The sequence below is a fragment of the Aythya ferina genome, assembly GCF_964211825.1.
Source record: "Aythya ferina genome assembly, chromosome: 2".
NCBI lineage: Eukaryota > Metazoa > Chordata > Aves > Anseriformes > Anatidae > Aythya > Aythya ferina.
Window position 1 is genome coordinate 44,347,323 of NC_140297.1, and position 20,320 is coordinate 44,367,642.

Here is a 20,320-nt window from a genome sequence, read left to right on the forward strand (position 1 = left end):
AGAAGAGTCCTAGAACTAAGGAATGTGACTAACACTGGCCTAATTGTACATCTGGGTTCTTGAAAAGGTAAGAGTTATCATGAAATGGGAAACTTTAGAGTTCAATGTTTTAATCTAGGCTGCTCTTCTGGTTTGCTGCACAGCGTTGAGGAAATCGATTAACCTCAATTCTTTTAGCAATAGAGTGGGGAGAAAAACATAGCTCTTCTATAATGGATGATGTGAATAGTTTATTTTATGATGCTAAGTGATGATACAATGCTAATTGCTCTTCCAGTTTGAGATGGCGTACAATCTAGTAGATAATGAAGAAATTGGGATTTGAGATTACTGAAGCCTAATGAAGTTTAAAATGTTCGTGTTTGACTTGTTGATGGAAAATACTACAATGAAAATATCTGAACATATTCTCAGTAGTTTCAGAATACCGCTTTAACCCCAAATTTCTTTCTCCATTGTGTAAAAATAGAAATAATTTATCATTTTATGAGCATTGGTCCTGCAAAGGTGAGCTTTTGTGTGTTTGCTCTCATGTAGTTTAAGGAGTGAGTTTTCTTGGCCATGTAACTGAGAGAACTATTCAATCAGGAAAACCAGGCTGGAAGAGTTTGTTGGTGTGGGGCTCACACTAGGGTGATGCAACTTCCTTTTTCAGCAAGCAAAGGCACGTATTTCTCCAGCAATAAAGTAGCCTGCATAGCTGGGTAGCGGTGAGGGAGATCCAGCAAGCCAAATGGTCTGTATATGTTGGGGAAGTGAATGAAGTCAGTAATTTTCCTGTATACAAATAAGGAATAACTTCAACCCAGATGCTTGGAAACGGTGCTTCATTCCTGAGTTCTCATTTGAGGTGCACATACAAATGTTTGCACTGTACCAGAAGGTGAGCTAGGATCTTGGTTTACAAAGCCACGACCAACATTTTCAAAAACAACATACGAATTCATTTAAAGACCTAGACTTCACAGTTAACCACTGGTGTCCAATTAGCATCACTCAGAAAGTGTCAGGAGTGGAAAGGCAGAACTGTGTGACACTTAGCCAAATGGAACCACAAGGTTACTGAGGTTACAGTGTTTCTGAATGATCTGTATGGCCTTTTGTTGCTGTTAACTATCCTTTCATTCCTAAGAGAGGCGTATTACTGCATGGGACACCATCCTATATCTTATAACCTAACAGTGTATTCAGAATCAAGTAACTCTTCTCTGGAGTTTTTGTGCATGCTGTTGGGCTGCCTCCATTCAGTGTCTGATATCTTACCTTTTTTTTCCCCTCTGTCATCTGGAGACTTCTCCAACTGTAAAGGATGCAATTAGCATTTTAATGGAGAAAAAAAAAAAAAAAACACGCTGTTTATTTTAGTGACTTTTTGTCTTCAGATTTAAAGTTGACTTTTTTCTTAGCAAATTTAGTTGTATGGAGAAGGATGTCTGAGTTAGTGAAAATAGAGAGGTTTGTGTGATGTTATTTTATTTTTTCCTTGGCAGAAGGTGGAAAATATGAAGGAGTTTGTAATTTTATCCCCTGGTAATGCAGTGGTCATTAATCAGAACAGAATAATTTCAGAATGACTGAGCACATCAGAACATGTATGAAAATCTTTCCTAAGACATTCTCCAGTCCTATAGTCTCAACATCCTTCATCTGTACGAAAGTAGTTCATAAAGCTTCTTGTCTTCCTGTCTTAAATCTGCTCTCACAGAGGTGCAAACAACATCACTTATTGGCTCAGCTCTGGTCAGCGGTGGGGCCCTTACCTAACATGGGGCAGCTTCTAGATTCTTCTCACAGAAGCCACCCCTATGGCCCCCCTGCTACCAAAACCTTGCCATGTAAACCCACTACACCTGCTGACCATCTGCAATCAGCAAGGGTCATTTGCACCGTGTAAGTAGAGCTAGTGAACAAGGGAGCCTAAGCCTACCCCATCAGGACTGGAAACTGTATTGGGAATCATTCCAGGTAAAAACAGAGCTAATCTTGAAAATGCTGTTGCTCTATTTTAAAACCTTGCTTTTATGGTAGAGTATTGCACTGTTGTAAATACTTTTATATACAAGAGATTACTTGTCTTTGTGGGTTAATAATATCACTTCATTTCCAGTGACGGAGTCTAACCAGTCTTACTTTCAGAGAACATATTTAAGTGTTGTATGAGAAAATACGTATTAGATTTGAAGGAAATGATGGTTGTCTTTCTTTTTATTCATTTCTCTTCATTTGAGAGGAGAGTACGTATTCTGAAAAAACAGATTCACACATGTAACGTTGCAAACATCTTCAGAAAAGTGTATGGTTTTAAATTAATATCTTTTTTAAATGCTCTTGCTGTGCAAATATCAAGAAAGAGAAGAGACACACCACACTTGAGAACAAAATGTGAGCCATCACCCTAGCCTAGCCAAAGCAGTGCTTCCTATTTCTAGAAATTCTTATGGTAAAGTAAGAATTAGAAAGTTTCAAGCATTATATTTGTAGTAATCCTAGATGCTAAGCTGTTAGTACCTGCTGGTTGGAATGGGCTGGGATATTGCTGTGTGGGATGCAAATGGGTGGTCTTGTCCATCAAGTAGATGCACAGATGGGTTACAGAGTGGTGCATTATTAACCAAAAATTTGGGAATTACCAGTGTGAATGGCTATACTCTTACTCTAACATCGGTTATGGAGTATAGAGTTGAGGGCTCTAGAGGCATAGCACCATAGGAATGTTGGCCCATAGCAAAAAGTATTACAGTGCATTTTTAAAGGCAACATGTTGAGAACTGGCTGTGCAAGTTCCAGATTGATGAGAGAAGCCCAGTTATTGATCCTATTAAGTATATCCTGTTGCTAAAAGCACACAAAAGACTTGCAGCAGCAAGTCCACCTAGAGATAACACGTTTGACAATATTCTAAAAGTATGAAGAATTTATATTAAAAATAAAAGTCAGTTATATATATTTAAGCTTTAAAAAAATAAATAAAAGGACAAAAAATTGAATAGGCCATGTGAAGCTAAGACTGCTGGCATGCTGGGGAATAAAAATAAGGGAAAGAGAGATTTGAACTTTTAACCCAACCATGGACAAATGAAATTTGTGTCCCTCTAAAAGCAAAACATTTTCATAAAGGTTACCAGTCCTAACAACCAAGCAAGTCCTTAATGAGATCAAAGAGTCAAACCTCATAACCAGGTAACAAAGTACCTCTGGTCAAGGTCACTGTATTGTGTTTGTATTGTAAAACTAACCTTCGTTGTATGTCACAGTGGAAAAAAAAAAATAAAGAGACCTTACTGTAATTATATTATCTCCTTTTAGAAATCTGATTTTAGATTTTTCAAGCATGTTTGTATTCACTTCAGGTGACCAAAATTACAACAAAAAAAATCTCAGTTTAAATGGTTTCAAAGTCTTAGTGGTCAACTTTGAAGAATAATGATGGTAAAGACTGACATATATCTTCAGAAGAATCTGGAGTGCTTCTGGCCCCCAGATGTTTTTGTTTTAAACCATGTTACTTAATGCCTTCTTGTGTGTGTGAGAAGTCAGGTAAAAATCAGTAAATGTAGGATGGAGAAATGCAAAGTTACTTAGATCAATTGAAAACATCCCCTCCCTCCAAGACAACAGGAGAAAACCTGCAAACTTCTAAAACCCTGACTCAAGATAAAATACGGTGATATACATGTGTAATGTGTGTAGTGATACAATATGTGAAATATATGAAAAAGTCAGGTAATAATAATAAAAACCAAAATGCATTAACATTTAAAAACAGAAGCAGTACAGAGTTTGACACCTCTGTAGTTTACATTTGGCATCCCTGCATTTCTGAGGAGGCTCTGGATGCTTTTCAGGTTTGAGGTGACAGGATAATATGCTTGTTCCCACTGAAAGTGAGCAAAATAGTGTAACTTCACCCTGTGTCTGCTGACTAATAAAAACATTGTTTCTGGCTTGAGAGCTAGGTATCTGTGATGCTAAAATGATTCATCATAGAAATTGATTTTAAATTGCTATTTATGGTGAAGACATCTTGTCTAACCTGTTCAGTACTATCAAAGAATGGTAATGTTCTTCTGGGTTGAAGGAAAAATATACTCTTTTTTTTTTTTTTTTTTTAAATACTTGTATGTCATGCTGGAAGGTCATACTTTTGAATATTGTTGAACTGAGAATTTTTTTTCCTGCTTATGTTTGATGCATGCTGATACTTCTCCCAGTAAACCTATGAGATGAGATGTAAGGAAAGAAGTGCCAAGTAGCAAAACTGATTTATGAGCCTGTTATCTGACAGGCGTTCAACCTTTTAGGATTTTGTGTGGCAATTTACTATGTTAGAAGATAATTCTTTAATCATTATATCACAGAAAAGCCGTACAACCTCAAGTACTGCCAGATCCCTCAGACATCCCAGGACAAGATCTTTTATTGTATTTTTTTAAACCTTCTGGAATATATGGGAAATATTTCTTTTACACAAAAGAATGTGTAAAGAACAATTGATCAAGGAGATATGTGTATACATAAAAGTTCAGGTGAGAGGTTTTAGGGATTTCTTTCTCAAATAACAGCTCTGAAAAGAAAGACAATTTTGTTCATGTTTTGGCTGTTTGCTGTGCTATTAGTTTGTTTCTAGCAAAGATTCCTGTGACTGAGGGAGTCTGTTTAGATAAAAGATTTGAATCGAAGGGCTATGATCTTCACTTCTCTAAACATTTAGACTTTTTTTAAGATAGGAATTGCATGACTTTATCAGGAGCATCTATTTTTAGAGGTGCTGACCAGCAGCTCGCCCCAGGAGTCACCTTGTCACCTCAGGAGGCAGCAGGCCTTGGGGCTGCTAAGCTGGCCTGCGTTGCAGGTTGGGGCCAGCAGAGCTGCTGGAGCAGTGGGGAGCATCACAGCCAGTTCCCCAGCACTCTTCTGTTCCCAACAACAGCCTCACCGCGTGCATCAGGCTTGCTCAGTCCTGTACATTTGCTCGCTTTCATCTTTCTCCGTATGCTCCTCTCATTTTTCCAGAACTCACCTTAACCAAACCCAGCACAAAAACGAACGGCGTTTTTGCTGCATCTAGAAGCGGACAGAAAGCCACTGTAAAATGCGTCTGGCATTTCCTTAACTCAGAGAAGAAAGAGGATGCCTTTTCAGTCTGGTTATAAGGAAAATGAGTAAACATGAGCAGGCCCCATATTCAGGAAATAAATATTTGCTTTTCATCATTCCATCTGCCCAGACCGAGGCCTGGTTCAGAACTGGAGGTCTGTAGGATGTGTGCTTCCATTGTGCCATCTTCCTGGCTTACAGCAGGGCCAAATCACCGAGACTAGGTTACTCCTGTCATAAAATCCTAGAATCATTTAGGTTGGAAAAAACCTCTAGGATCATCCGGTCCAACCTTTAACCATAGCCATGTCCACCATTAAACTATGTCTCTAAGCTCTACATCTACACTTCTTCACAGGTTTCTCTAATTTCCTGAATGACTTTTGAAAGTGAGACAAACAGCTGCTTTCAGTACCACGTTACCCAATACAGGTACAGATGGTTTCTTCCTTCAGTCCCTGGGCCCCTAAGATTGTGCAACATCACTGATCAGCTCTGTTAATATTTGTCTCTGAAAAGTCTCAGCTTTCTACCTTTCTCTGCTTGCACATTATGTTGTAGTAACTCAAGGACTTGTTCAAGTTTTAGCACTGGTCCAAGATCTTGTCTGGCATCTCAGGATTGCCTATTTGACATGCTTGAGGCTTCTTTTGGAGCCACGTTCAGGATTCCTACTTAATTCATTTCAAATTGAACATGGCCTCCTCAGCTGAGTTCATTTCAGCCAGAGGATGAGTCAGCTTCAAGTTTTTAGCACATAGGAATAATCAGCTGTGATGTTTCATAGCAACAAAGTGATGCTGAGCCCTTGCTGTAAGTTGACTCCCCAATGGCCTCACAATTCTAATTGAAGCTGTGAGTACTGCTGTTTTCTTTTTCTTTCAGCCTCCCGAGCTGTAGGGAGGTGAGAAGTTGTGCTTGCTGCATGTTGTCAGAGCTGTTACACCAATGAGATTAAACTTTGTTGGTTTTCTTCTCGTACATCAGAAATCAGAACTGAGATCAGAGCCTCTTGAGAGCCCCTTCCTGATTCAGATGTGATGGTTTTGGAGATGTCCTAGATGCCCACTGAATTTGTCAAGGAGTAATTGCTGGATTATCCCGATAGAAGTTGTCTGCTTTTGAATAACAATACTACATGGATGCAGCTGTATGTATCCGTCCCACTGTATAGGAGATTATTGCTTTCTAGCCCGTACGTGCGGTTTCACATTTTGACTTCTCAGCTGATGGAATGACTCGGTACCCAATAGCAGTACTTACTGCTGGTGAACACAGCTAGCTTTTCCTCTCTTCCACTCCCCATTTCCTCCCATTTTTCTTCTGGAGTCTACACCATAATATGAGCTTCATGTTCATTAAGAATTTAAGCAGTTCTGGAAGCATTTCATAGCCTGCTTTTATGGGAGTATATGAAGACCTACAGCTGTGAGATAGGTGACCACTGGAAAAGCTTGATTGTATGAGTATGACCTACAAAAGGGATCTGCTTTAGCAGCAATGATTCATCTCAAAGCAGATTTGGCTCATAGCTAAAGGTTCTCTCTTCATGAGCTTGAACAAACCAGGTATGTTTCCAAAAGTTCAAGCTGGTCAGCAGCTAAGGTTAAACTCAGGGCTGTGCTGTGCTGCACAGATCTGCTGTGGCCATGGAAGTTGACTTGAGAGCTGCATGGCTGCCTTCCAGCAGCTTTGATAAAGGACTCTTTTATAGCTAGGGCAGGTACTGGTGGTCCAAAAGAAACAAAATCTTGTGTAATTTTGTGAACACCCATTCATGGAACAGACAGATAAAGAGGGCTTCAGGACATAAAGGTTCGTTTTGTGTTTTTTTTTTTTAAAGATACGTTTTTTATGCAAGCTTTTCAGGAGTTGGCAGCATATCCAAACACCTGCTGCAATGTTTAATTAAAACACTTCAGCTGAATGGAAAGCTTCTCTTCTGACCTTTATTGAAAAGCAAAAGGATTATTTAACTGCATTGTTCTAAAAAGGAAAAAAAAAAAAAAAAGACAAACCAGAAACACAAAACCCCCAAACCTCTATTTTTTTATGGGAAAAATGCAAGTGATGAATTTCCAATATGAAAATTGTTAATTTAATTTTTCCCTACAGAATACCATTGTTTCAGATTAGCTAGTTTTATTGTACACATTTCAATTAATTTGATTTCATTAAAGTTGCACAGGAATAGAGAGTGTAATTAATCTGCAGCTTACTTTGTGATATATCACAATCCATTATTTTTATCTCATGACTCATGGCTATGACATTTTGTACATTATTTAGCATTGCATGATTCACCTTTTGGTCCAGATGAAAAAATGTGCTGTGTCCTGCTAAATTTACCTAGAGCTTCAAACAGAAGTAGAGTAAAATATGCCACTTAAAATAGGACGGAAACAGAGAAGAAAGCTGTGAATTACATTTAAATTATTAGTCACCCAGTGAAAATGTGTTTGCACTGTGGTTAAATACCGTGCTTTGCTTTAAATGTGTTTATTCAGATAAAATTCTTATCTTGGTGTTGTGAGGTGAGCAGATTTTTTTCAGGAGGAAGAATTTTCTTGTGAATCAGCTTTGAAAGCATCATAAGACAGTTGTATGGAAAGCCAGGTACTTGTGGGAGAAATAAGGAAATGTCTGTAAATAAGAAGAGATTCATTTAATCGGGTAACTTACTAGTCACAGTTAAAGGTAAAAACTTGAATGCACAGCATCTCTGAAAAACAGCTGGCTGAGATAACTTTTTTTTTTGTGCTACATACTCTCAAGGCAATTAACAATAGCATCAACTTCAATGTTTAAAATAATTTAAATTCCAATGTAGATGCAACAGCAACTTTTCCTAGCATAAATTGAAGAAAAATGTCCAATTGAAAAGTCTGTTAATTAACTCACAATATCCAGAACCAGCCTGCTTTTTTGGGAAAGCCATCTGTAAGGTTCATTAAATACTGTATTTACTTTCATATGTGTACAGTTTGATAACTTTGAGCTTGTCCAAAACTCAGCTGGGAGATACCTGTCCGCTTTGGCTTGGACTAAGGCAAAGGAGGCTTGAGGCAGGGCAAAAGAGTTTTCAAGGACCCTGGTGCCTACAACAGGTGACAATTTCTGTTTAGCACTGAATTGACTTACACTAGTTTTAAACCATTGGCAAAAGTAATGCTTTTTACCTCCTTATTGATGCCAGGTCATCCGCTTGTGCAATGGATAATGAATTTGAGTCCTGACAAACAGAAATCCTCTGAATTCTGACCATAACTTGCATTTTTTTCTTTTTCTTTTTCTTTTTTTCTTTTCTTTTTTTTTTTTTTTGGTGGAGAAAAATGTATGGCATAGAGGTAGAAAGAAGTATAAGTTTTGTAGATTAATAGAAAATAGCGAACTTTTTTTTTTTTTCTTCCTCAGTGTGGAACATTAGGGCATTTTGACAATAAACTATACCTGTCAGAGTGGGAGCCTATATGTAATGCTAGCAATCAGCTAAGAGGCACTTCATAAGGCTTGATATTAATCATACTGTCAATTTCAATTCCATGGGCATCCTTCTTTCCACTTTTTGCTTAGAATTTATTTCAGAGCACGATCAAAGCTCTGCTGTTCATTACATTCAGCATTAGCTAATTTGGCTTTTGGCAACTCTTATCCCAGTTCCTATTAAACACTATCCATAAATTGAGATAAGGGTTGTGCCAAAACATTTCAGGATTATCAAATGGTAGCACAGAGATGGGTGCATTATCATGCTGCTTTAAAGACTGTTGGGTTACTGTAAAATTAACCATTAGCAAATATTTAAAAGCTCCGAGACAAATTTACACCTACAGCATTTTTTCATGTCTTTGGAATTGATTCAGGATGAAAAAAATGGGAGAAAAATCATGTCTTAGAACATTTCTGAAAGGCTCATTTGTGTACTTTGTATTTTTATAGAGAGCTTGTAGGAAATAGTCTTGTAAGCGTGCTGTATCGTACTTTGCATCACAGAATATGCTGTGTTTATGAAACAAGATTATTAGTGTTTGAGCTTATGTACCTGTAAGTGTTTTTCCTAAGTCACAGTCAGTTGGAAGCCTTTGTATAAGGGTGATATCACAAGATCTTTTCTTTACAATCTTTTAGTATTTTAATTCAGCAGGTGTTTCCAGAACCTGCTTAATGTTTAATTTCTAGTGATAGATCCGAAAATGGCAATGTGCAAGGCTTACGTATATAAATAAAATTCCCATTTTACCAGCCTTTATTCTTCTTTTTTTCATGCTTCAGGGTCTTGGGAGGAAAAACAAACAAACAAAAAGTCTTCTGAAAGTAGGCTTAATGTTTTCAGTGTAAAAGATCTATAAAAAGGCTGATCAGCTATGTAAATACTGAGAAGTAAGGAACTAGTGGCTTTATTGCAGTGTCAAATAAGTCAGGGAGAAAACTCCTATAGATTTCAGTGGCAGAGGAAAGGGCCAGATCTGACTCCTCTTAAATGTCACTGCTGGAGAAAACTGTGGAGGATTGTTATGCATCTAAATCTTCCCAAACAGACCAATACAACTGGCTACCACTTCAGTTCATTAGTTAGACCAAATATGATGTAGAGCGGCTGTGGTTGAAAAGCTGGTAAGAAATAGTCTATAAATAAACAGGAAATTTTGTTTTTAAAAAAGACTGAATTGGTAGAAAATATAATGGTGCCATAAGAGGGGAAAAAAACTACCATGACTATCCAACTGATCAGATTGCGTGTACTTTTCAGCTTCACTTAGCATGTGCCTTGGTAGAATATACTTAACAGGTTGCCACTGATTTATGTTGGAAGTTGTGTCTGGCTTAAATTCTTCCTAAGGCTTTCAGAGAGCAGGACCAAGTTCCAGCAGGCATACTGGGTTGCTTTGTTTGCTTTCCAACTGGGCTCTCTTTTTAGAAAACAGGAACTCCAAAAATACCCAAGGGCAGAAGGGACCGTCCCTTGCTCACCAGCTCCCTCACCAAGGGATGACGCTTGAAATTTTTTTTTCGTTTTTCTTCCTTTTTTTTCCTGCTTTGTTTCACTTTTTGCTTTTGCTGTTACTTCCTGGAAACATGAATAGAGAAGGTTCCTTACAGATTATTTTTGAAATCTTTTATGTGGTCTTATCTGCTCAAGTCCCTCGCTGAGGAGCACTGGTCTGGAATTGGCTTATTTTCAGTAATGAGAGCTATGCAAAGCGATTGTAGTGTTTAGAATAAATTTGCTTCTTCTGAAAGAAACCAAATCAATAGTCTGGAGGCATAAGGCCAAGACTTGACTGGAAAAGGGTTGTGTATCAGTGCTGCTAGAGACCAGTGCTGCTGGTGTGTGTTTAACAGGAACAAAACAAAGCCTGGCTCCCGTGTTGTGTAGCTTAATACTTTTTACGTGATTGAAATATGCCTCAAAGCTGCATATTATGCCTGGTGCCTTTTTCAGTGTAGATTTCTACTTGTGATGTTTTATAGTGGATTGGTAATAAAGTACAGAGAAAGATTTCTGCACTAATTAAAGCAGTTGGAGAAATGTAAATGTGCGGACACAGTGCAAGCCAGCATTCATCTCTTAAGACAGGTGGATTTAGTACATGTTGCATGGTACCAGCTCCAGAAAAATGAAATACATGTTGTGATTCAGCTGTTGAATATTAACACCCAGATTCAGCAAATGACTATATTATTTATTAATCTTCCAATTTTAAGCACGTGCTTAAATGTGTTTTTCTGAACATAAATGTATTTACAGATATGCTTAAAGCTAAACATAAGCTTAAATACTCCGTTGAGCAGGACTCAATTTCAGAAATGTGCTGGTACAGATGGTAGAAGATGTCTGATCTGGTCTTACCTTTCTAATGGTCTGTCATAAATGTTGCCACCGAACTCTCCCTGCAGGATGCTTGTTTCAGTTTGGAGTTTATGCATTTTACACAAATGCCTAGTCCTGCTTACGAAAAGAGAAAATGCATATTTTTTTTTTTTAAATATAGATTACTGTTGTGCAGAAAAGATGCATTGCTTCTGTGCTTTGAAGTGGCAGCAAGCAGGCTGACAAAAGGCTTACTCTGATCTCAAGAATATGCTTTCTGATGCTCCTAGGAGAAAACTGCCCAAACATGGTGAAGATCTAAGCTGAAAATCATTGTTTTTCATCATCGTCTGAAATATCATTGTTTTATGTGCTATGTAGGGACTTAAAGGAGCTCATCAGGTGTAAGTGCATGAAAATTTCACCTGTGCTGAGCATATTCCAGGTGAGAGCAGAGATGGATGTCACCGTGTTAGTGCTAGAGTGGCAAGAGGAATTAAGTCTGAGGCAGGATGATTGCACTTTGTTCTTGGTGTTTCCCTTGAGTTTTGGCAGCAAGGAGGAGAAAGCTTACAGTCATGGAAATGCAGGAGAGACGGGTTTGCTGGTTTGGAGATAAAAGGGATAGATGCAACATGCGGATTGTGACAGGCATTTAGGTTGTAAATGTGTCCATGTGTACGTCTATGGGAGCAGAAGACAGTCTGAAAACTGAATGGGAGAGGTAAAGAAACCTTAAAATAGGACAAACATGAAATAATGACTTCCTTTTGTGTCATCCAAACCTCCCAGGAATTTGAACGTTTCTGTGGGTAAAATGAAATTTTGAAGGGAATTATCAGAGGTTTTTTTTTCCCCACTAAGATTCTGCGTACAATTTATTAAAGTTCCTTAATAATATGGGATGTGAGGTTTTAAAGCAGGATTTATCAGAGCAGCAGAAGAAAGGCCTTTCTTAAAGTCCCTCAGCTGTGATAATTCTATTCCACCAGTGGGACTCTAATAAAGCTAGCTCGGACTAAAAGTGGGAAGGAAAGTTTGCTCATGCTTTCTTTTTATGTATATTGCAGAAATATTTTCTCATAAATTTGTTTTATTGCTGTCTATTAAAGACAATTTAATTTAATAGGACTTCCTGAGCTCCGTGGAAATTTTTCTTTGCCTGTATTGCTCCCTTGACAGAATGATTTTTCACTTCCCTTCCTCATTTTTCCTGCTCTCAGAAGGATACAAGACTTTCAAAGCTAAACACTGTTGCCATAGAAAGAGGTAAATTTATTCTTTGGTCTCTTCCTAGTCTTTGATCTTGGCTTAGTTTAGTGTCAGCATACTGTGAACCAGAGTCCTAGCAAAAAATCTAATCATTTCCATGCATTCTGCTCTGACAATAGCACGGTCCTGCAGTGATACTTTCCTTCACGTTTGCAAAGGCTTTTTGTATAGAGTCATTCGGGTTGGAAAATACCTCGAAGATCATCAAGTCCAACCTCTAACCCAGTACTGAAGTCCACCACTAAACCATGCTATGAAGTTCTACGTGATTTCTTGAAGACCTCCAGGGATGGTGACTCCACCACCTCCCAGGGCAGCCTGTTCCAATGCCACACAACCCTTGCAGTGAAGAAATTTCTCCTAATATCCAATCTAAACCTCTCCTGGCACAGCTTGAGGCCATTTCCTTTTGTCTTACCACTTGGCTCCTGGGAGAAGAGCCCAATCCCTAACTCGCTACAACCTCCTTTAAGATAATTGTAAAGTACAATGAGGTCTCCCCTGAGCCTTCTCTGCTCCAGGCTAAACAACCTCAGCAGCTCTTCATAAGACTTGTTTTCTAGATCCTTCACCAGCTTCCTTGCCTTTCTTTGGATGTGAAATAGTCACATACCAGTAGAGGACAGAGGCTCAAAGTGATGTACCGTTCTCATATGTTGGCTCTCGTGTAGAGTTGCTTATCTATGTGGAGTTGAGTAACCACAGACCATCGCTTCATATTACATAGTTCTAGACTGGGCTGTGTCCAGATTTCTGATTTTAATTGATTTTTTTGGGGTAAATATTAGGTTGTAAAATAGGCTTTTCTTACAAAATGGTTTTGAAATCCTTCCCAGCTGACACTTGGCATGCGCTTTATTGACTAACCAGCAACGAAGCTACTGCTTTTGTTCTTTTTTTCCTTCTTTTTTTTTTTTCTTCAGTTGAGTAGATTTTGACAGGAGTTGCTGCAGTCAGACCACTGCAGAAATCAAATTAGCTGTTCAAAATTCCAGGAATTTAACCCTAATTTGCATTTTTTGTTTTAGAAGAGACGGGCTTGGGGACGCTGCTCCAAAACACAGCTGCTGCTTTTCCTCCTGTCAGTAGCTGCACAGAATAGAAAAGTTCCTCCAGCTCTCCGAGCACCTGGCACGAGACCACAGAGAGTTTGATAGTACCGAGCTTACCAAGGGGGGGACTTGTTGCTGTTTTTCTCTGTGCCCACTTGGCAGATTGAAAAACTGGAGGGGACTTTGCTGCTGGCATCAGGGAGCTTACAGCTTGTGTTAACGTTATCCTGGGTTTTGCTCACAGTGAAATACTCCTCTTGAAATTGTTTTGAGGGGCATGTTCTTGGAAACAACGCTGGGTTTTGATGGCTGCGGTTAGAACTAGTGGTTGTTTTTGTAACCTGCTTTAAACAAATGCCCAAACCAGCTCTGAAGAAGTTTTAGTATTGGACAAATACGTTTGCACTAGTTGTGTAACAAATTTGGACAAGCTTAAGTAGTTTCTTCTTGTAATATATTCATACTAGTATTAATGTAACTTTATGCTGTGAAGGAGAAATTTTTGTATATTCTGGCAACTTATACTGTACTTTTAAGACATTTATTTTTTTAAAGCAGATGGTTCCCTTTCCTGGATCTCATATACAGAAATGATACTAAAACAACATTAAGAAATCCGTACAGAATATGAATGATAAAATGAATACAACTACTCATCTCCTTACTTCTTTCCTCAAATTCTCTTGAATAACTGCTTACGTTTCCTTAGTCAAATGGCAGTTCCAAAATAAAATATGAACTGTTAATAAGTTAGATATATTCTCTTTTAAAGAGGTTGTATGAGTCATAGGGCAACCAAAAATAATGACTGTTCCCCATCTGTATTCTGTCCATCTAGCACTCTCTGGCATGAAGGCTTTCTGAATGGGAGGCTCTGCCCTCGTGTTATTTGTTTTTTAAGGCTACCAGTTGTGCTAGCATGAAAACAGACTTCTGGCAAACAGTGTCAAAAGCAGTTTTCATTATGTGTGGATACCAGGTCTGTTGACAAAACAAATGAAAAACCTTTGGAGTACTGCTTACTGGGCTTTGTTCAGGTGATAGGATGATAAAACTCTTCATTTGCTAAAGCAATTAAAACACATTAGTCTCCTAAATCTTCTATTAAAAAAATATATATATGTATATATTTTTTTTTTGAGGGTTAGCTGCTGCGTTTTTTGTTGGGACACCATTAAGTTGAGTGGGAAAAGAAAACTTTTATATGAGTAGGAGAACATTTTACTGTTATCATGCCTTTTTTTTAATAATATGGTATTGCACATCGCTTTACACAGCAGACGTGTTAATTGCTTCATTAACCTCTTCATCTGTATTCAGGTTCTCATCGATGATGTTTTACTGTCACATTAAGTTTCAGTCTTCCTCTCAGCTCTTCAAATTAGTATTCCTTGCACTATCCGTCTGTTTTCTGGGCCTGCTAACTTTTTTCTGTTATAGATTTTCAAAAATAATTTTATGTCTGGCTCTTCATTAATCTCTTTTTGTTCTCTTACTTTGTTCCTGTTATCTGATTTGTTATTGGAATTGACTAATTTAGAGTTTCACTACCACTGCTACTGGATCTGTAGTATTTTTGAAACTTTCTTGCTCGCCTAATTCGAGGATCTTGGGGATTTTTGGTGCATCAAGATCATATAATTAAGCAAAATATTTTTCGGAAAAGAAACAATAGTCTTTTCTATTTTATGAAAATTTGGGGCAATTTGATAATTAGCTCAGACATGCAGTCTACATTTAGGTGTGTCTGAGTACCATCATCATGTCAGCGGAGCCTAAGCCGCTCTTAAAATTAAGCATGTATGTTATATGTTGCCTTATGTTGCTCAGCATTTTCTCAACTAGGGGCAAGCTCCTGATTGCAAAAATGCATCATGCTGTTAGCTCAGCCATTGATAAAACAGGATTTAATCATTCTTGCTTAGGTAATAGTTAAATATAACACATGAAGAAACAGAACCATTGACTTGTATTCAGTGAGATAAGGGGAATGGTGCACATTGAAGTGAAATTTAAAGGCTGGTTGGGAAGCACTAGGTTCAACAGAAATTCATACACATTTTCTCATAAATAATCTTACAATATTTTGTGACAAATGATGACTAATATGGCATCTTAATTTCAGAACATTTCTCCATTTACTGGAAAGTTTCTGTTCATGACTTTGCCAAATACCAAATACTTTGCCAAATACTCAAATACCAATTTGAAGATGGTATTAATTTATTGTGTTTTATTCTAATCTGATCTTTAGGAGTGTTTTTAGATTTTAATAACTCTTTAAATGCAAAAATTCTGGGTTTGTTCAACATTTTTAGAAAACGTTTCTATCGTTTCTATTATGGCATGCACATGCATATACGTGTTGTTATAAATGTGTATAATTCTGTGTAATTATATGTGGTTTTGGTGTGTTTAAATGTTTATAAATGACTATGTGCTGGGTGCCATAATTCATGTTCTATGCATGAATAAAATGTTTAAAAAGCTGTTTATCTGGAATCAAACACAAATTTAAGTTGAAAAGTAAGAGTACATAGTGAAAATGGGATTTTTATGAAAATAAACTAAACAATATATGTGTATATTCAAATTATGGATGACAGTAAATAGAAAAATATGGAGTAACTGAGCCTAAATATTGTTATACTATGTTATCTGTGTACTTGTCACAATAAATCATTGTTTTTATATCTATTGCTAACACTTGGAAAAAGTATTATACTATTCTATCCATGCTTCAAACTCTATTGAATAATATTTTTCTTTTTACTTTTTTTTCCAGCACTTGCTGCTAGCAATAAAGTTTGTCATGGCATTTGTAATTCCCGATAAACCAAGAGACATCCAGATTAAACTGGCCAAGTTGGAATTTGAATCTCTAGAGGCTCTCAAACAACAGGTAAGGGTAACTGACTTGTACAGCAGTGAAAGGTTTTGATGGCCTGAAGGAAAAAATAAATTAGGAATATTCTGCTTTAGCTTTAAAGAATAAATACATAAATCCCCAGATGTTGAAATTCCTTTAACATTGTATAAAACATATCCTTTGTGTGCTCCAGGTGCAGCTGTTAACCTCCTCTATTCTGTGGTACTTGTGTGTAATTGGCAATTTATTTTTTTTTTTAAACATCTACCATAGCTTCTTGTGACAAAGTGATCTCTCAGTTCTGCACAAACCAAATCTGCAAAGAACATGCTGCCTTTTCTAGTTACACACACCCAAAGCCTCATGTGGTAGCAGAACATTACTATTGAGGTCAGCAATGTCTTCCGTAATCAGCCATAACAAATAAAACCCAAACTGAAATTGAATCTAATGCCTGATAGTTTTGTTTTGCCTTTCTCTAGTATTTTGGTGTGAAGTTACCAGGAGCTAGTCGTGGATCACATGTACTCTTTAGATGATATTAAAAGGAGCAGGGCTACAATTCAATTTTAGATGTTCCTTCTCTGTTTTCATTTTGTAAACAGGCAAAACTAGGTCATCCACAACAACCTTAAGCTCAAGTGAATACAGTCACCTTTGGTTATAGCATACCAACTGGAATATATACAGAGTCTCTTTTAATAAAGAAAATGTGTGTCAGCAGTTAGGACTTTGTCTCCTACCCTTGTATCTGTGCATTCATTGAACTAATGTATGCCTGATCCCAGGTTCTTCAGGGTTTTGTTAATCCAATAGCGAAAAGTTGGTCTCAATTTCAGTAAGAACCAGAAGCCTGCAAGAGCATTGACTCATTTTTAAGTTCCTTGGTAGGTACTTCAAACATGAGTATCTACCATCACATTTTTACATTTCCTGTAATTGATAACTGTTGTGTATTTCATAGAAATGTGAAGATTTGGGCTTTTCTTCTGTTGTCTGAATTTCAGTACAAAAATCCTGCATTTTAAAGTAATTTGTGGGCAGTGCAAAAAGCTACTGAACCATTTATTTTGGAAGCACATGTTCAGGTTCTTCCTCTTGGTACTGAGAGTCATCAAGGTAATCTAAAGCGTAAGTCTTTCTTTCAAGGAAAGACCTACAACAAACAAAAAAAAAATAGAAAAAGCTGTTTAAAAGAACAGGTATGGGGCAAATGTCTGGGGCAAATGTGTTGTGACATGCTAGAGAGAAACTGGCTCACATACTTTTATGTAAGTGTGAATTACAGCCCTCTTTTAATGCTATCCAGATATGCATGCCATGGTGTTAAAAGTGATGTGTACTTTTTCAAAGTGTTAGAATACCACTGTCTTGGGATGTAGCTATTAGAAGAGTATTAACAGTATCAGACAGTAAATCTCTAAGATGCTGAAGTAGATTATTAAGCTCCATATATAACGTGTAGAGAGAAAATCTCTTAATACTTTTGAACAGATGTATTGATTATGTTTGGGATCCTTACGTTTAGGCAGTGCAAGCACTGGTGAAAAATGCCATAATTAAAAACAAAACAAAAAAACCACGACATTTTATATTGGAATGAATGTCTACCATTTTGAAGTTCTCAAACTTTAGGTAAGGAGGGTTTTTAGGAAGTTCTGAAATGCTTCTTTTGAATATTTCTTTATGTAGTTTGTGTCGAGACTGTTGAAAGGGACTGGACTGTTGAATAGGTTGTAATAACTTGATCTCTTTTGACAATGTGATATACTGAATGTATGTGTTTGACTTAAGACAAAATGCTTTAACTTTTCTGAATCCAAACTGGGAAATGTGTGCTACATCTGTGGACTTTGTTTCAGATCTTCCTTTCGTCCTCTAGGGCAGGACTTGTTACAGGACTTGTTAGACTTCTTTTATTCTTTTTTTTTTTTTTTTTTTTTTTTTGGGTGGGGAGCAGTAAATAATGGGAGCATACTAACAGAGGGTTAAAGAGAATATGGTGAAAGATTATTGGAAAAAGAGCAGGAGCACTGTGATTCGCAATCCCTAAAGTTCTGTCTTCTGTGTTAAGACTCTTCTCCCCTTGCTTCATTGCAGTGCTTGTCTCTGTTGCAACTATTTCTTGCAAGTGCAGAAGCATGCCATGCTGTTTGGTCTAAATCCAATTTTAAGGAAGAGAGACCAAATATTGGTGTGCCTGCAAGCAGCAAGGGAACGCTCAGCTAATTCTCATGTGGTTCAGGAATGACCATGTGTGTAGGTGAATCCCAGTGCTGTAAAACCAGTGTGACGACGCTGCAGCTTTTCAGGGCAGTGTTCTAGTGACATTAAAAGCTACGTGGATAAGCAGTTTGGTTTCTGGACGCAGCTTGATGAATAGACAAAAGGGTCCAACCTCATGGTTGGAGATGGGTCAGCAATCTATCCTTACAAAAGATCAAGTTCCAGAAACACAAGTAAACCACACATTAAACAGCGTAGCTTTTATTTGGTGGGCTAGGTTACAGTAATGCTTTCAGGTACCATGAGACCTTCCCAATATTACTGTCTGCTGACAAAGACAAACATTAGAAGGAATACCTCCACTGAAACCGGACCCAGGGAAACCAAATGAGAAACAAATGGATGGAAAGTAATTATTCACGCAGTTGCATTCTGAGCATGAAATACTGAGAGAACTCTAACAGGTTTTATTATTGTTTTTCAGGAAAAAAGAAAGTTTTAAATAGTGGGGAATGGTGTATCTCTTCACAAAGTGCAACTACCTAGACAGAATCAGTATTCTGAAAACAAAAGCTTATTGATATCTAAAAGAAAAAAAGGAAAAAGAATTTTAAATGGTTCTTTTGCATTGAAAGTCTGAATTTTCTGAATTAGATAAAGAGGCTTTTCCTTACAGCATCTCTTTCACTATCTCATCAGAATAAACATAGCACTGATAGCAACAATAAAGGTAGATATAAATATTAGTAAAAGAGTTCACTTTATCAGAATAACTAGAGAAGAAAAACAAAAAAAAAAATCATTGATGAAGCTTGAGCAGAAATGCAGGTGTGGAGGGAGCCAATCTATGAAAAATTCTGTTATCTCTGTGCTCCAGCTTCCTTCCTCAAGGTGTTCTAGCACAGTGGCCAGCCTCTTTTAACAGGAATACCTTTTCCTTCTGCTGAGTGAAGTCTTTCAGCACCCCCCCTGAAGAAGTGTGTCCATCTGTTCACCTGTGTCCATCCTGCTGGCACTAATCATGTTGAGTATACACCAAGCTTGAGTCTGCTGGCCCATCTGGCCACTGTCCTGTGGGACTCCTTAGCTTCTTTGACAACACCCTTCTGTAGCTCAGAACAGAAATGCTTCTAACTTAGGGCTCTTCTGCATTGGGCAGCATCTTTGCTGCTGCTTGTACCACTGCAAGCTGTTCTTGCAGAGCTTTCCCGCTTCCATGTCATATGCCTCCGAATGTGACTGGGGGTGTGATGGCCAACATAGCTGCTTGAACCAGCAGTGAGCCTCAGAAATGTCTTTTTATAGTGGGAGGAGGAGGAGATCAAGATCCTTTTTTTTACTACTTAACACAGAACATGAGTTTTTAGTGCTTAACATCCTGCTTATTTATCTTGCAAAATGGGAACTCATTCAGTGTTATAATTACTAGAATTAGAGGGCTCAAAAAGGAGGATGCGTAGCTTCAGGACTACCCTCAAAACACTGCTGATACTAAAAGCAGAAGCTTATTCGGTGCTTGCTGGCAATGCTGAGCAAATGCAAGCCTGCAGGCAGTCAGGAGAGACAAAATAGCAGAGATGAAAAGAGTTCATCCAACTAGTCAAAGATGTGCAAGACAGCCAGTCAGAAAGCCTGGTGAAACTTGAGCTCAAACGATGAATTTCAGTTAAAACAGAATGAGATGAAATAAAACACCCACTTTGTTTTAACCTCCCAAAACCTTAAAATTATATTTTTGGGAGAAACATTGCTAATTTTAACGAAGTCTCATTTTTCCAGCAAAAATGTGTGGCTAGTTTACTGGTTTGTATAATCAGACACAACTCACAGATGATGTTAAAATAGCACCATTGCTAATAATCGTTTACTGGTTTGTTATTATAAGAGCCCAAACTTATTAATTTAGCTTTGCAAATGCAGCTTCTCCCCCACGAATAATCAGAATGCCTCCAAACATGTCTTACTGTGCCATTTGCATGCGGTTGGTAGCTG

At 37.7% G+C, this 20,320-nt stretch overlaps 1 protein-coding gene across 12 annotated transcripts in view; it reads left to right on the top strand.

Annotated features, from left to right (window-relative positions):
• The window catches only part of ANO10 (anoctamin 10), a 123,256-nt gene that overhangs the window by 63,939 nt on the left and 38,997 nt on the right, over nucleotides 1-20,320 (top strand). For all 12 annotated transcript variants that reach the window (XR_014690484.1, XR_014690485.1, XR_014690486.1 and 9 more), the window contains exon 12: nucleotides 16,019-16,135. Coding sequence is in view for 5 of the 12 variants with exons in the window: in XM_084511685.1 (XP_084367811.1) it covers nucleotides 16,019-16,135 (117 nt within the window). In the remaining 7 variants the exon portion in view is untranslated. The remainder of the gene's footprint in view (nucleotides 1-16,018; nucleotides 16,136-20,320) is intronic.